Source organism: Sus scrofa, chromosome 1, assembly GCF_054392235.1.
Source record: "Sus scrofa isolate SSC_HxYL_T2T_F1_AM1 chromosome 1, Sscrofa_HxYL_maternal_Yorkshire_Landrace_v2.0, whole genome shotgun sequence".
Classification (NCBI taxonomy): Eukaryota; Metazoa; Chordata; class Mammalia; order Artiodactyla; family Suidae; genus Sus; species Sus scrofa.
In genome coordinates this window covers 75,097,096-75,112,132 of record NC_139383.1, presented here as the reverse complement: position 1 = coordinate 75,112,132, position 15,037 = coordinate 75,097,096, and the positions used below count along the sequence as shown (strand labels likewise).

The window sequence follows — 15,037 nt, the reverse complement described above, 5'->3', positions numbered from 1 at the left end:
TGGGTTCAATCCCTGGCCTTGCTCAGTGGGTTAAGGATCTGGTGTTGCTATAAGCTGTGGTGTAAGTCGCAGATGTGGCTCGGACCCTGCGTTGCTGTGGCTGTGGTATAGGCCGGCAGCTATAGCTCTGATTCAACCCCTAGCCTGGGAACCTCCATATCCCACAGGTGTGGCTCTAAAAAGCAAACAAACAAACAAACAAAAAATAAAACAAAACACAGACTCACAGACATGGAGAAAAGACTTGTGGTTACCAAAGGGGAGGGGGAGGGAGTGGGATGAACTGGGAGTTTGGGGTTAGAAGATGCAAACTATTACATTTAGAATAGATAAGCTATGAGGCCCTGCTGTATGGCATAGGGAACTATATCTGATCACTTGTGATAAAAAGTAATCGAAGATAATATGAGAAGAATGTGTGTGTGTGTGTGTGTGTGTGTGTGTGTGTGTGTGTGTGTGTATGACTGGGTCGCTTTGCTTGTACAGCGGAAGTTGGCACAACATTGCAAATCAACTATACTTTAAAAAAATTAATAGTATCCTTAATTTGTTGCAAAATATTCATAAGAATGTGACTTAAGCCATGGAACTAATAGTAATAAAAAAGCTAAGAGTATGATACAGGAAAATAAGTGCCTTACATATAATTATGAAAGATGAAATACATAAGGATAATCTCAGTATTGAATGTGGATTTGAGGTTTTCTTATCTCAGAATGTCTGTGCTCTGCAGGTACTTTAAATCTGAAACAAAGATTGAGAGGTCTTCCAAATAATAATAATGCAGATAAGAGTAGATGGTTGCTTTTACAGATGGCTTAACTATTGTAAATGTTCTGGATATTAAACAAAAGAGACTAAGTGAATTATCTCTGGGTGGCAAGATAAATCCCCTAAACTGCTCTTTGATAAAAGGTATTATTTTCCTGGTGCAAAATTAGTCATTGTTTGTATAATAAAAAATTAGCTCCATTTTACTATTGATCTCTACTAAATCATTTATCCCATTTAAGCATATACTTCATTGAACTATTTCACATATAAAGTGATACGTGTGAAGCATTTTTAATTCTTCAAGGGTGAATGAAACATGCCATTAATTTCTATCACACCAGATTCTACAAAATGCTCTCTCACTTTATGGAGCAAAATAGCTTTTAGGAAGCACAACAGTAAAATTTTTTCTTATGAAATTCACTGCATTTTAGAATTCAGAGAATGCTGCAAGTGGGTTTAAATCTTCATTTGAGAAGCCTCCCTCCCTCAAGTTTTGTGTCCTGATGCTCACCAGTGACTGCGGTACCACCAAGGACACTGGGAAAGTCAGATTTTAGTATCTGTCCTGGACAACAAAACTGCTAGAGCATGCTGAAGACTGAAGGACTATTTTCATAGGACAACCCAATCAAAGAAAACCGAAATCCCTAGAACATTTGAGGATCTGTCTGACCAGGACAGCCAGGACACTTTCACAGAACAACCCCATCAGAGAAAACAAAATCCCTAGAAGATATGAGGATCTGGCTGGCCAGGACAGTGGCCCTTGACCAATTTCTGACCTGGCTCCTCTGGATCGCCAGCTGGGAAGCTGGGGTGGAGGCTGGGGGGTGGGGTGGGGGAGGGTGGACAGCATTCTACATGAAGACTGGCAAAGGGGATCCAAGGACTCCCTAAGTTGCCATGATTTAATGTGTAAAGCAACAGAACACACACACACACACACACACACATCTTAAAAGTTCAAAAGCAAATGCATATTAAAAATTCCCCCAAGCAGGCAACCTCTGGATGTGGCAATTGTATGTGCATTTCCATTGCTATGATTTTCTCCACAGGTACTCTGGGCTCCTCTGTCACTCTCAGCATGGGACTCACTGCTATAATGTCACCATTCATTTCGGAAACAGTGAAAGGAAAAAAACATTGCTCTGACATTCTCATTCTGCTTTTTCTTACCTTGGATCTGCTCCAGCCCCAAGGTGTAGATGGGCTTCTTAGTCCCTTTCTTTTTAAAATAGATTCCATTTTTTTGTTTTACTTGTCAAATATTTGGAGCTCAGTTCCTACAAAATATAAAAACCGACGGAAGCTAATCTACACTGTGAGAAGTCAGGACAGTGGTCACCCTGGGAAGGTGGCATCTAGGGTGCTGGTAATAAAGTAGCTCTTCTTTTTCAAGGCTGGTTACCGAGGCTGTTGAGTTTGTGTAAACTTATAAAACTGCACTCTTTTCTGTATGTCAATATAAAGTTTAATAAAAATACTTGGGGTTTAAATAATTAGGCTTTATAAGTTTCAGAAACAAGGGGAGAAGATGAAAGACAAAATTTCCTATTTCCCCCATCTCTTTTCCTACTTTATACAACCCAAAGTACAAGAACAGCTGCTCCTGTGCATATAAATCAGAACATCAGCTAACCAGAGAAGCAGAACGGAAATGGGAATAACTACCGCCACAGGACTAGCCCACATTCTCAGAGCTGTGGTGGAAACAGGGAGAGCTGCTGAGAGATAGGAAGCAGTGCAGGGGGATAGGAATGCCCATGGCAGTACTGCCCCCCACCCCTTAAGATTATAGGTGCTGGAGTTTCTTTTGTAGCTCATAGGGTTAAGAATCGACATAGTACCCACGAGGATGTGGGTTCAATCCCTGGTCTTGCACAGTGGGTTAAGGAGCCAGTGTTGCTGTAACCTGCAGCATAGGTAGCAGATGTGGCTCAGATCCAGCACTGCTGAGGCTGTGGCACAGGCCGGCTGCTGCTGCTCTGATTAGGCCCCCATGGAACATCCATATGCCGCAGGTGCGGCCTTAAAACAAAAAAAGCTTACAGGTGCTGTGGGAACCCTGATGAGCCAGCGTGGGCAGGACCAGTAGCATCATTCTCTGAAGATGCATTCATTCCTGAAAGCAGGCTGCCCTTCCCTGCTGGGGGGTGTAGGGGGAGCCCAGGCCAGATGAGGGGGGAGAAACAAAGACATACAAGTGCGAAGAGCTGGGCTGGGGTCAACATACAAGTGCAAAGAGCTGGGCGGATTTGTTAAATGGAGGAGCTGGAATGGGCTGCTCTCTGGGTCCCTCTTCCCTGTCTGACTGCTGGTTGAGGAATTATCAAAAGGCAAACTAGCCTGAGAACAAGCTCCAGATCCAAAAAAGTGCTGAAATTCAACTGGTTAGGTCTTCACAAATTCTTTCAGCAACTGAGTTCCCTTAAGTATGTCCCCCCTCCCCCTCGCCCCCAGGGGTCTCTATCCCAGGCCCTCTTCTCTGGCCCCCATTTCCTTTTGTCGCTTTAGTGGTTATCAGAGTCAAGGGGCTCTTCAAAAGGTGAGGTGCAAAGAAGAAGGCAGAAGGGGAGGTAGTATGAGGCCACCTCCAGATTTTTTTGGTTTGGGAGCTCCAAACATTAATTATGGTTTCAATCAAATTATACCTGAGACTCTTACAGAATCCACTCCAACAAAAAAATTTCAGGCAAACGGAGTTATTCTTACTGAGCTTGCTTTGACTTTTGCACACAGCACCCAATCATTCTGCAGTAAAGAAATTTAATTGCAGTGACCCTAAACAGAGGCAAAATGCCAACTTTATCTCTGCCTCACACCTATCCCTGCAGTCCAAGAACTATAGTTTGGCTGGGCCCAGGTAAACTCTAGAAATTGAGATTTTTTTTTTTTTTTTTTTTTTTTTTAAGGAAAGAGTAGGCCCAAACTGAGTGGGTTCCCCAAATCACAGCAACAGTAAAAACAATTCATAGAAGCCACATGTCAGAACTGTAGAACGAAGAGCCACTCTATTAGGCAGACCCACTGAGCTGCCAAATCAGGGGTCCCTATTGCTGTAGCTAGCTCAAAACCCAAATGCTTTTCAAGGTTGTAGGTGCAAGAAGCCATGTGTCAACAACGGCTGACAAAGTAGTTATTGCACATTGGCTCACACTATTTTGGAATCTTCTTTTTGACATCTGCAATATAAGAACAAGTGTAATCTTCCTCACAGAGGCATTCTGATGAGTCATTTGGGAATCTAAGTTGCATTCTGAAATAAGCAGGGTTATCTGGACATGGACTGTACTCTAAATGATACTGGGTAATGTTAGCTTTCTGAGCTGTGATGACAGGATTGTGATTGTGTAGGAGATTATCCCTATTCATATGAGATCATACTTAAATGTTTGTGGATGAAGTCTCATAAGGTCTGCATAAACTTACTTTAAGATAGTTTATCAAAGACAAACATGCATGCAATCATGCACACACATAAACAATAATAAAGAGTGAGGAGCACCTTAACTGACACCCCAATTCCATACAAATCTAAGGAACTGGTGTAACAGATATTTGTGGTTGCAGGGCATAAAGGGAGGGGAGCCTAAAATAAGGAGGACTGTTGAAAGTCTGTAACTCCTCCCCTCCTAGCTCATGCAGTCAGGCCACTGAACCCAGGATTAGAAGGGAAGTTTGTTCCCTGAACAGAGGGCCTCTGAATCACGCTGACCAGGCACAGTTGAGGGTCAGGGTGCTTCATGTAAACATAGATATCAACTGAATATTTCTGTGCTGAATGTTAGGCATGCGTACCTTCTTCCTCTTGGCTCCTGCAAGCCAGCAGTCCTCCAGGAAAAATTCTATAGAGAACTGACTAGCCCACAAAGAAAGCCCTAAAGATACCGCTATTGGGGGGTTTCACAAACAACAGAGCCCAGAGAAACCGCCTATATGTAGATTTGTGTAGGTGTCACACAAATGACCCATTCATTCCAAATGCTTCCACTCTCAAATACAAAGAGCCAAACAAGCAGCATGAACTATCAGAGAATCTCTGATATGAAAAAAGAGAGCCCAAGACAAATATAAAACTGCGGCAGAGATACAGAGGACAGACCATGTAAAGACACAGGAAAAAGATGGCTACCTATACATAAGCCAAGGAGAATGGTCTCAGAAGAAATCAACCCTGTGCCACCTTGATCTTGGACTTCTAATCTTCAGAACTATGAGAAAATTTTCTGTTGTTTAAGACGCACACACATGGACACACAGACATACACACACAAGCAACAGAGATTTTAAAAGAAGAAAACAATAAAAAATCAAAACTACCACTGATATACACAGATAAGATGTCATAACCATGAAACAAGAGCAGAATACTATATATAGGAAAAAAGATAATTCAGAGGGGGGAAAAGCTTTTGGAAATCAAAAATATTATAGCAAAAATGAAAAGGATTCAATAAAAGGGATTAGAAGAGAAAGTCTCTTCCCCAAAACATATGGGAAACAGAAAAGAGAAAATAAGAAAACTGAAGTGCCAGTCTAGGGGGTCCTACATCTCAATAATAAATTCCAGAAAGGGCAAACATTAGAAAAGAGGGAAAGACACATCAAAATAATTCAAAGACATTTCTCACAGCTGAAGGGCATGAGATTCCACATTGACAGTGCCTGAAATTGTGACATTTCAGAACACTGGGAACAAAAAGAAAAATCCTGCAAACTTCCAGAGAGGAAAAAAAATAGCAATCAAGGTCTCAATTTATTTCCCATACATTCTTTCTCAAGAAGCTACAGCAGCGAGTACTCTGCTGACACAAGGGTAAATCCAGAAAGAGGAGGACTTGGGGTACAGGAAATAGGAAAGCCAGCATGGGAAGGAGCAGTGAGCTGTGCGCCAGATGCCCAAGGCAAGTAGTCAAGGAGAGAGTGGAAAGTTCTCCAAGGAGATGAATCAATAGAACATTTCATGGGCCTGAATATCCTAAGGAAATTTAAATCCACTGGCAAAGAGTTTGGAGTTGAAACAACACTAATAAAAAAGAAGAAGAAGAAAAAAAAAGCAAGGCAATTATTAATACCAGGAAAAACAAAAGGTGGTGCAGGGAGGGGAAGTAGTCATCATTAATCATCATTAGATCAAGGCTCAGATATAAACAGGATTTATATCATCACACTCAGAGGAAAGAGATCTAACTAAAATTGTGCTATACCTATACTGGGAGTAGCAGAGGGTTCAGGAAGGGTGAATGTGTTGGGAGGACGTGTGGGAAGGCAGACAAGAGTTAAATCTTCATTCCTCAGTGGGAAGTCAGGAGATAATTCCTCAAGCTCACAAGTCAGGAGCAGCAAGACAGGAAGTTATTGAAAATTTTGGATGTAAATACCCAAAGAATATGCCACAAGAGTTGAAAGTGAGAGCCACTGGGGAGTGAAGACTGAAAAACAAGGGGACAGGAGACAGCTGAAAGATTTTTTTGCTAACAGATCTGTAACTCTATCTACATGCATCTATAATTGACTTGTATATATAACTATTTAAAATATATGGGCATAACTTTTAAAAAGACAAAAAAATTACAGAACATTCTGTCTACCAAGTTACTATATATTTCTGAAATTCCTCTTGGAGTTCCCATCGTGGCACAGCGGAAACAAATCTGACTAGGAACCACTGAGGTTGCAGGTTCAATCTCTGACCTCGCTCAGTGGGTTAAGGATCCAGAGCTGCTGTGAGCTGTGGTGTAGCTCACAGATGCGGCTCAGATTTGGAGTTGCTGTAGCTGTAGTGTAGGCTGGTGGCTACAGCTCTGATTCGACCCCTAGCTTGGGAACCTCCATGTGCTGCGGGTGCGGCCCTAAAAAGACAAAAAATAAAATAAAATTCCTCTTTATTATCAAATTATAGGTGAATAATAAAAGTGTTTCATTAGATATGAACCATTATATTTGAAAAAGTATAAAAGAGTTTGCTTTCATATTAAATGATTAATACTTTTAGGTCTTTGTGATCATCTACTTAGCAATTATTGGGGCCAATTCCATGCCACAGCACCTGTGGCAAAATAAAATACTCACAAGTTCTAGTGGACTGAGACGTGTGCCAGAGATGGGCCTGGAATCAGAGGACTCAAAACTGGATGCATGGACGCTAGCACAGGAGACGGAACAGAAATGTTAACTGGTTAAGACTCACATCTTTTATTGCTGGTATACATTAGTTAACTCCAGCTCCCTAACAAGAGAAAGCAGTCAATGCAGAAGTCTTGAGGAGAAGCAATTTTTAAAAAATTGTAATACTTTAAACATTTAATTCATGACCCTTTTCTTGCTCTTAGGGAGATTAAAAATATTGAATAATGGAACTATGTTTATCTAGTCACTTATGATGGAGCGTGATAATTTAAGAAAAAAGAACTGGGTCACCTTGTACAGTAGAAAAAAAATAATGTATTGGGGAAATAAAAAACTGAATAATGAAAAGAAGGAAGGCATATAGTGATTTAAAAAAATTGGTGTTTATCACTATATTGTTAATATTACTTTATAAAGTTGGTATGACAATCACTATTAACCATTCCCAACCAAAGCAACTTCTTGGACCCAAGGTCTGGAATTATCTTTAGAAACCTTGTTTCAAAGGGTCTCATCAGCAGAAGTCAAACTTAGAAAGCAACTATCCATACTGTGAATGAAGAGAAAAATGTCAGAGGGTGACATAAACATATTTGAGAAATGTCAGGTACCTGAAGGAGGATGGAGGTCTACTTTCTGGTGTCCTGGAAGATGCAGGTCCAAAGAGTTTCCTTTGCTCTTCCCGTGGTGTAAAGGGTCTTTGGGTCCTAACAGTTCTTAAGGCATTTCGTGCTTCACTTATAATCTCTGCACTGGTCTTCTGCTTGGACACTGGAGATCGGTAAAACGGATCCAGCTTTTCTAACTTCCTATCATTTGGAGACAGCATCTTTCCTTTTAAAGTGCAAGTGTCTTCAAGTAATCACCCGACCCTGCAAATACAGGGCACGAAATCTCAACTATTTACATCCACTCATTTTGAAAGGAGTGCTCAACCCGCCCCCCATGCATGCTTAAACCATTCCTCTGTATTAAACTTGAAAAACATGACAACTCTTCATTAAAAATCTACCAGGCAGTTACACTTAGAAGATTCGGATGGGAGAAGAGCTTTCAAAAAAGCATGGTTGATGTGCACAGCTCTGCCTTTGGGAATATATGCCATTGAGAGAAATGATGGGCAGGGAACAGACCCAGAGTGAAAGCCAAACCTGGAGGGAGAGGATAATCACGAAAAAAAGACTCACTAGGAAGAGAAAAAAACCTCATGGTCTACACTCTACAAAAAACACAGTGGGGGTGGGGGTGGGGTTCTGTTAAAATTTGTAACTGAGGTTTCTCTTTCTTTCCCACTGCCCTCCCCACAAAATGCTAGTATAAGGTTTAAGGTAGCAGGTTAAGGTTTAAGGTTTAAGCTGTAACTAGCTTTTATAAATGTAGCTGGTAAGCTTAGAGAAAGGTTAAGCCTTACACTTGCCTATGACACAGTGAATGAGTTAATTCAAAGCACCTTTGATTAAAAATGGTGGGCTTCCTGAATGAATACCAAACTTTGATGTCACACGATCCTCTCCCAGGCCACTGCCCTCAGAGTTAAGTTGCGGACTCGGCCCTAGAACGCACATCCTCTGCCCTCCCATGGAGGCCTGGCTAACTTGGCAACATGCCTCTGACAGCTCTACACTTTCAAAGAGTCACCGTTTCAAAACCTTAATTCTCATGAGTACATGGTATTAGGGGTTTATTTTAAAAACCCAACAACTCTAGTCTTCTGAAAATGCTGCATCTCCAGGGAGACAGAAGTCTGAAAATTATTCTTATGTTTCAGCTGCCCATTTTTAGAATAACTACTGCCAAAAAGAAAAAAGTTTTTTGGAGTTCCCATTGTCACCCAGTGGAAAAGGAACCTGACTAGAGCCCATGAGGATGTGGATTCGATCCCTGACCTCGCTCAGTAGGTTAAGGATCTGGAGTTGCCATAAGCTGTGGTGTAGGTCACTGATGCGGCTCAGATCCCACATGGCTGTGGCTGTGGCGTAGGCTGGTAGCTGCTGCTCTGATTCGATTCCCTAGCCTGGGAACTTCGGTATGCTGCAGGGTCAGCCCTAAAAAGCAAAAACAAAACAAACAAGCAAATAAATAAATGGACTGAGGTTGGAAAAATATTAAAAAGAAAAAAGTTTTTGTGACATATGCCCAAGGAAACTAAAATGACTCCATTTCTGTAAGTAGAATCAGTAGTGATTCCTTAGACAACTAAAGAGGTCTTACAATATTTGCTTCTATACATTAAGTTGTTATTTAACAACAGACAAGATCATCTGTTTAGTCTACCCACCCCAAGAGTTTCTGAGGCCAAGAATATGATGATAACTACAAACAATATGCTATTCCTTTCATATTGAAAGGCCACAGGTTGAAGTAAAACAGCAAAAAATTACTGGGTAAGCAATACTATTCTAGGAGTTTTTGATATAGGAGTTTGAAAAGTCTCCAGAATTACATACATGAGAACAACTAACAAAAACCAGGGCAGGTCTGGTACAGTTACTTCTAATAGGATATGACAGGCTCTTTACTAAAAAATATTCAATGCCAGTTACTAAAACTATGAACACAGTGTTTCATTCATACCTCATATATCATTTTTGATGTATAATAATATAGATTCAGAACCACAACATCTAACCTCAGTGTTCATGACAAGTTTTGCTTGCTGGTTCATTTTTAAAAGGTTTACTGAAGTAAGAAATTATACCCCTTAGTAAGAAGACATTTCAGTACAATGAACAAGTTTCATCCAAAGTCCAAATCAGGTTTGTGACTCCTTAGCCCCACAAGGCACTGTTAAGTTTATCGATGTCCAAAGGTCACCTAGCAAAACTAAAAAAGACTAGAGAATGTGCTTTAAATGAGTGACAATGGACCATTATTCCTGACTAAGGTTCTCCTTGGCTGTATTTTAGTTTACATTGAAAACTATACTCTTTCATAGTGAAAACAAGCAGGCCAAATTCTAAGCCCTCTCTAATTTATTTGGTCATACAAGAATTTAGACTGGTCAAATGCTGGTGGAAACGATGTAGATAATGGGTTTTAAAATCTTTCTTCGGTAGATTTTTAACACAATTTCTAACACAATTTTCTCTCTCCCTTCTCCTCTCTCTTCCTCTCAAATCTCACTTTAGCAGTTACATTGTGAGAAACTATTTCAATAATGCTGTACCTGCACAGTTAAGCTATTTACATCAATATTAATAGATTATCAACTAAATCAAACATGGGAATGTTCACTAACGCAAGTGAAATGAGTTAGAGTTACAAGTGGGTTTTTTGGGGGTGGGGGAAACTATTTTCTTCATATTTGTTAAATTCCAAATGCTTGCTGGTGATGGTTTTTGTCAACTTAATAAATAATGACTCAGTTTGAAAGCTTGTCTATTTATAGTAAAGTATGCCTGAACCATAACACAATAGTATCCCAGAAATTTTAACTTTGCAAAAATTCTCTTGACAACCGGAACAAATCCATTCAGCTTGTACAGATGAACTGTTTCCTCTGCTTGGATCTCTGGGAACACAGACAGGAATAAACACTGTACTCATTCTCAGGCAAGGATCACTGATGCTAGTTCAACATTTACTTTAATGCCAAGGACTGAGGTAAGTACTCTCAAATCCATCATCTCAATTAATTTTGTGATGTGGATAAAGTCTTAAGCAATAGCAACCCCCCCAAAAAAAACCTAAGACATATACCCAGAGCTGATATTCAAACTAGATGGGTTGGTGGAAGGAGGGACACTCAGAGGCTTTGGGGCTACAGCTATTTACACACCAACATAGAAACATGCCAGTATTCTCACGACCGCATCAGCCTTCTTGGTGTGAACCAGAACAACCAGCCCTGCTTGTACCCATATGCTTTTTAAAATAAATTTTATTTTTTTAGGGCTGAACCCATGGCATGTGGAAGATCCCCCACTAGGGATTGAATCGGAGCTGTAGCAGCTGGCTTATGCCATAGCCACAACACTGCTAGATCCGAGCCATTTCTGTGACCTATGCCACAGCTCACGGCAACACTGGTTCCTTATATCCCAACAAGAGAGGCCAGGGATTGAACCCGTGTCCTCATGGATACTGGTCGGGTTCATTACCACTGAGCCACAACAGGAACTCCCCACATGCTTTTAATACAAGGTAGAAACTGAGGGGGGCAATACAGAAATAGAGATAAACCGCCAGGTTATTATGAAAAAGGAAGGGATTTCGAGCAAATGACAATGACTGATATTGGCAGTAGAGTAGACAAGGAATTTCCAACCAAGCCAGTGAGTGAGCTAAGGCAGAGTATCAAAAACACACTGGGTGTGTTTTGAACAAGAAGGAGCTCTAGAACAAAGACTGCAGTTGCAGAAGAGAGAACTGAATGGTCAAGAACTTAAATAAGAGCTGATAAGTAGGAGTTCCCGTCGTGGAGCAGTGGTTAACGAATCCAACTAGGAACCACGAGGTTGCAGATTCAATCCCTGGCCTTGCTCAATGGGTTAAGGATCCAGCATTGCTGTGAGCTGTGGTGTAGATTGCAGACAAGGCTCAGATCCAGCGTTGCTGTGGCTCTGGCCACACCCCTAGCCTGGGAACCTCCATATGCCGTGGGAAGCGGCCCTAGAAAAGGCAAAAAGACCAAAAAAAATAAACAAATAAAGAGCTGATGAGTAAATTAAAAGATGTGAAAGCATGATGTGATAGCAGAGAGGGCAGGATGGAAAAAACTAGAAGGGACAAAATCAGGCAGTTCTTATACACCCACCCAGCTAACTCTTGGAGATCCTCAAGAAAGCTTTTCTGGACCTGCCTCTCTGACCCTCCCAACCTCAGTCAGATGTCCCTCCCAGTTACTCCACAGGGCCCCACTGGCTCAGAATTGCTTGGGCACCTGGTGTTGCTCCACCAGATTCTTGGCCTCAGCGCTTCACATGAAGCACAGCTGAAAATCAGCACCTACGTAATCGCTGGCTCCATTTTCAAATACAAACCTGAGTTAGAAAATACCCAGAGGAAGGCTGTATGGTTTCTTAATTGGAGGCCTTTGCTACATAGATTAAGAAACCATATGGGACTTTATTTGAAATGGCATCTCATTCTTGATGCCATGTGGTACTACGAGATCAAATGCAGCCCCCTTTCCTTTCTTGCTTTCACTTCTAGTTGCCTCGCCTCAAAGAAGACTCAAATGTTGTGATCAGTGGATGGGGTACTGAAAGCCTGAAATATAGGAGTGAAGGTGAAATAGAGGTAAGAAGAGAGATGAGAACAAGTAAGCTGTACTAAGGAACAAAGGACCAGCAGGATCAGACATCTGAGAGGACAGGAAAGGGCCAGAAGTGACACGGGGTATGCAAACCTAGGGAGGCTGGGAGGCAAGGTGGCCTTTTGGAATAGGAGGAAATATGAACTTTGAAGGTAAGAGCAAAGTAGCTGAGTTTTGTTTTGAGTTTATGATGTTTACAGGACCTCTAGAGGATGAACAACATCAGGAGTATGAAATTTTAAACTGGAGACCTTATTGAACAAAATAGTTCTTATTGGTTGGGGGGAAAGTTACAAGTCATCGTTTACAGTTTATACCCACTTACAAAGACCCATCTTTAATGCTGCTGCTAAGTCACCTGCAACAGAGTCTTCTTGCTAAATACAACACTGCACTATCAGGATATTTGCAACAAAGGAAAGACCAGCCATCTCCATACTCTTTCCTGCCATCAAATATTCAAGCCCCTTACCATGATTCTGAATGACTTTTGTGTTAATATGAACATCCAAAGAAGCAACGGTTAAATGCTCAGATGCTAGAGTAAAGCTTCAAATATTCTTGAGAATTCACTATGTAACCTTAGGCAAGGCTTTGAACATCTCTAAGCCTTAGTTTCCTCACCTGTAAAATGTGTGTTGTAACAGTAATTATCATAGGATTGTTTTGAGAAGTAAATGGCATAATTCATGTAAACTGCTTTAGTATGGTGCCTGGCCCCTTAAAAATGTTAACTACTGTACAAGCACTATGTGATAAAAGGATGCAACAAAAATTTTCTTATGAATGAAAAATTGCATCAAAAAAAAACTGCAAAAGAAAAGAAATGGCATTTATACAGTGTTTTCATACATTTTATAAAAGATTAAACCAAAGTGTTTTGTTTTATGAAAACAATTTTTTAAAAATTTTTTATCTTTTTGCTATTTCTTAGGCCGCTCCCGCGGCATATGGAGATTCCCAGGCTAGGGGTCGAATTGGAGCCGTAGCCACCGGCCTACGCCACAGCCACAGCAACGCGGGATCCAAGCCACTTCTGCAACCTACACCACAGCTCACGGCAACGCCGGATCGTCAACCCACTGAGCAAGGGCAGGGACCGAACCCGCAACCTCATGGTTCCTAGTCGGATTCGTTAACCACTGCGCCACGACGGGAACTCCTGAAAACAATTTTTATTAAGTATTTTACTGACTATCAGCTATTGTCAAAACAATTAATCAGAATTCAATAAGATACCCAAAAAGAGTGGTATTTGCTTTTCTCCCAAATAAAATAGTTCTAAATCAAGGTGAGATGGAAGATCTGCTGTGATACTCACAGGAATGGATAATAAAAGGCATTATGTGTACATAGGATATACGTTAATGTATATCGCTGCATACACCTATTTATTAAGACCGTATCTGTGGCCTACCCGAACCCAGATAGAATTTGTGTGACCCTGGCTGGGTCAGTGTCTGCCTAGACAAAGCTCCTCAGTCTATCAGTCTCACTCAACAAATACTCCTGAGTTTCTAATAAGCACTACGCGCTTGCTAAACGCTCAGTGTATAGACCTAAAGACAGCCACCGCTGACCCCAGAGTATGAACAGGGAACTCATCACCTCTCTCCCCAGAAAGGCCAACAGAAAGGCCGACTGCGGGAAAGGGGCAGTCGCCAGGACGCCTCACCTCCCGATCAGCGGACAGCGGCTCCCCCATTCCCAGCAAAGCCCCCTCCTCCACCGGTCCAGGCCAGCTTGCCAGTCTGCTGGCCCGCCCGCTTAGCCTGGCAGGCTAGCGTCTCCATGGTAACCGTACACAAACTACCTACCCTGGCCGCCCGGGGCCGCCTCTCTGCATAGCCAGGTAGCTGCTGGGAGGGAGAAGCCAGGGGGTGGGGGTGGGAGCAGGGAAGGGGGCTTCCGGCAAGACCCAAAGCACCTGTAATTAGCGCCGGGGAGAGTAACAACCGCGGAGATTCAGCTCATCCTCCAGGCTTCCCGAGGCAGCAGCAGCAGCCAAGAAGAGCAGGCGGGGCATGACCGGGCAAGGAGGTGCGAGGAGGTCCCTCCGCGCCACTTGCCCACTGGGCCTGCGCAGGTCTCTCCAACGCATGCGTAGAAACGCTGAGCGGGGGCGCTGGCAGGTGGGAGAGTAGGAAGAGCTTGCGGAAGGCTATTGGCTGGATGTTGGAGCTTCAGGTGCAGCGAGAAAGGGCGAGGGATGCTCAGGGAAGAGCTGGGATGGGAAAGGTGTCACCTTTCAAATTAGCAATTTACGGAATCACGGTTATTGAATCCGTGTGAGATCTCAGCGCCCCTATTAAATAGGAGGATGGCAGCTTAGTGTTTAGGAGTTTCAGGATTTAATGGTTCAAATTGTGGTTATGTATAATCCTGAACTAGTTGCTTAATGTCTGTCTCCTCTGTAAAATAGAAGGAAATAATAAAATCTAGCTAGGTCTTGTGGTGTTGTGAAGCTTGAATGAGAAAATAGATTTAAAGTGCTATGCACGTTGCATTTGTGAAGCACTATAGAGTTTACAAAGGGTGTTTCACTCTATATTATCTTTGTGAGCGTTCTGACACCCTGAGGTAGCCGCTTGGCATCCCCATTAACAGAAGACAGCATGCAGGCCTGTGGTCTAGTGGGTGACAGTGGTAGATTCAAGTCTAGGCCTTTCATCAGCAGTCGTTTTTTGTTCTTACTGAGTTATCACAGTTGACTGGTGAAAAGAACCCCGTTTATATGTTTCTGGTTTAAATTCTGTTCTCTCCTATTAGACATTCAGCAACACTTCACAGTGTTAAATACAAGTGAGACCATAATCACTCTCCATTCAAGTTTGCACCACGTTTTATATATATGGGGATTTTTCAGCTGAA

At 42.0% G+C, this 15,037-nt stretch overlaps 1 protein-coding gene across 22 annotated transcripts in view; it reads right to left on the bottom strand.

Annotated features, from left to right (window-relative positions):
* Positions 1–14,248, bottom strand: part of ARMC2 (armadillo repeat containing 2) — a 156,930-nt gene extending 142,682 nt beyond the window's left edge. For 11 of the 22 annotated variants that reach the window (XR_014806726.1, XR_014806695.1, XR_014806693.1 and 8 more), the window contains exons 1-3: positions 14,094–14,248; positions 7,521–7,781; positions 6,853–6,925 (exon numbers count right to left, since the gene is read on the bottom strand). Coding sequence is in view for 6 of the 22 variants with exons in the window: in XM_084962049.1 (XP_084818175.1) it covers positions 6,853–6,925; positions 7,521–7,738 (291 nt within the window). In the remaining 16 variants the exon portion in view is untranslated. The other 11 variants (XR_014806696.1, XR_014806729.1, XR_014806733.1 and 8 more) reach the window with 5 other exon arrangements.
* Between the last annotated feature and the right edge of the window lie 789 nt (positions 14,249–15,037).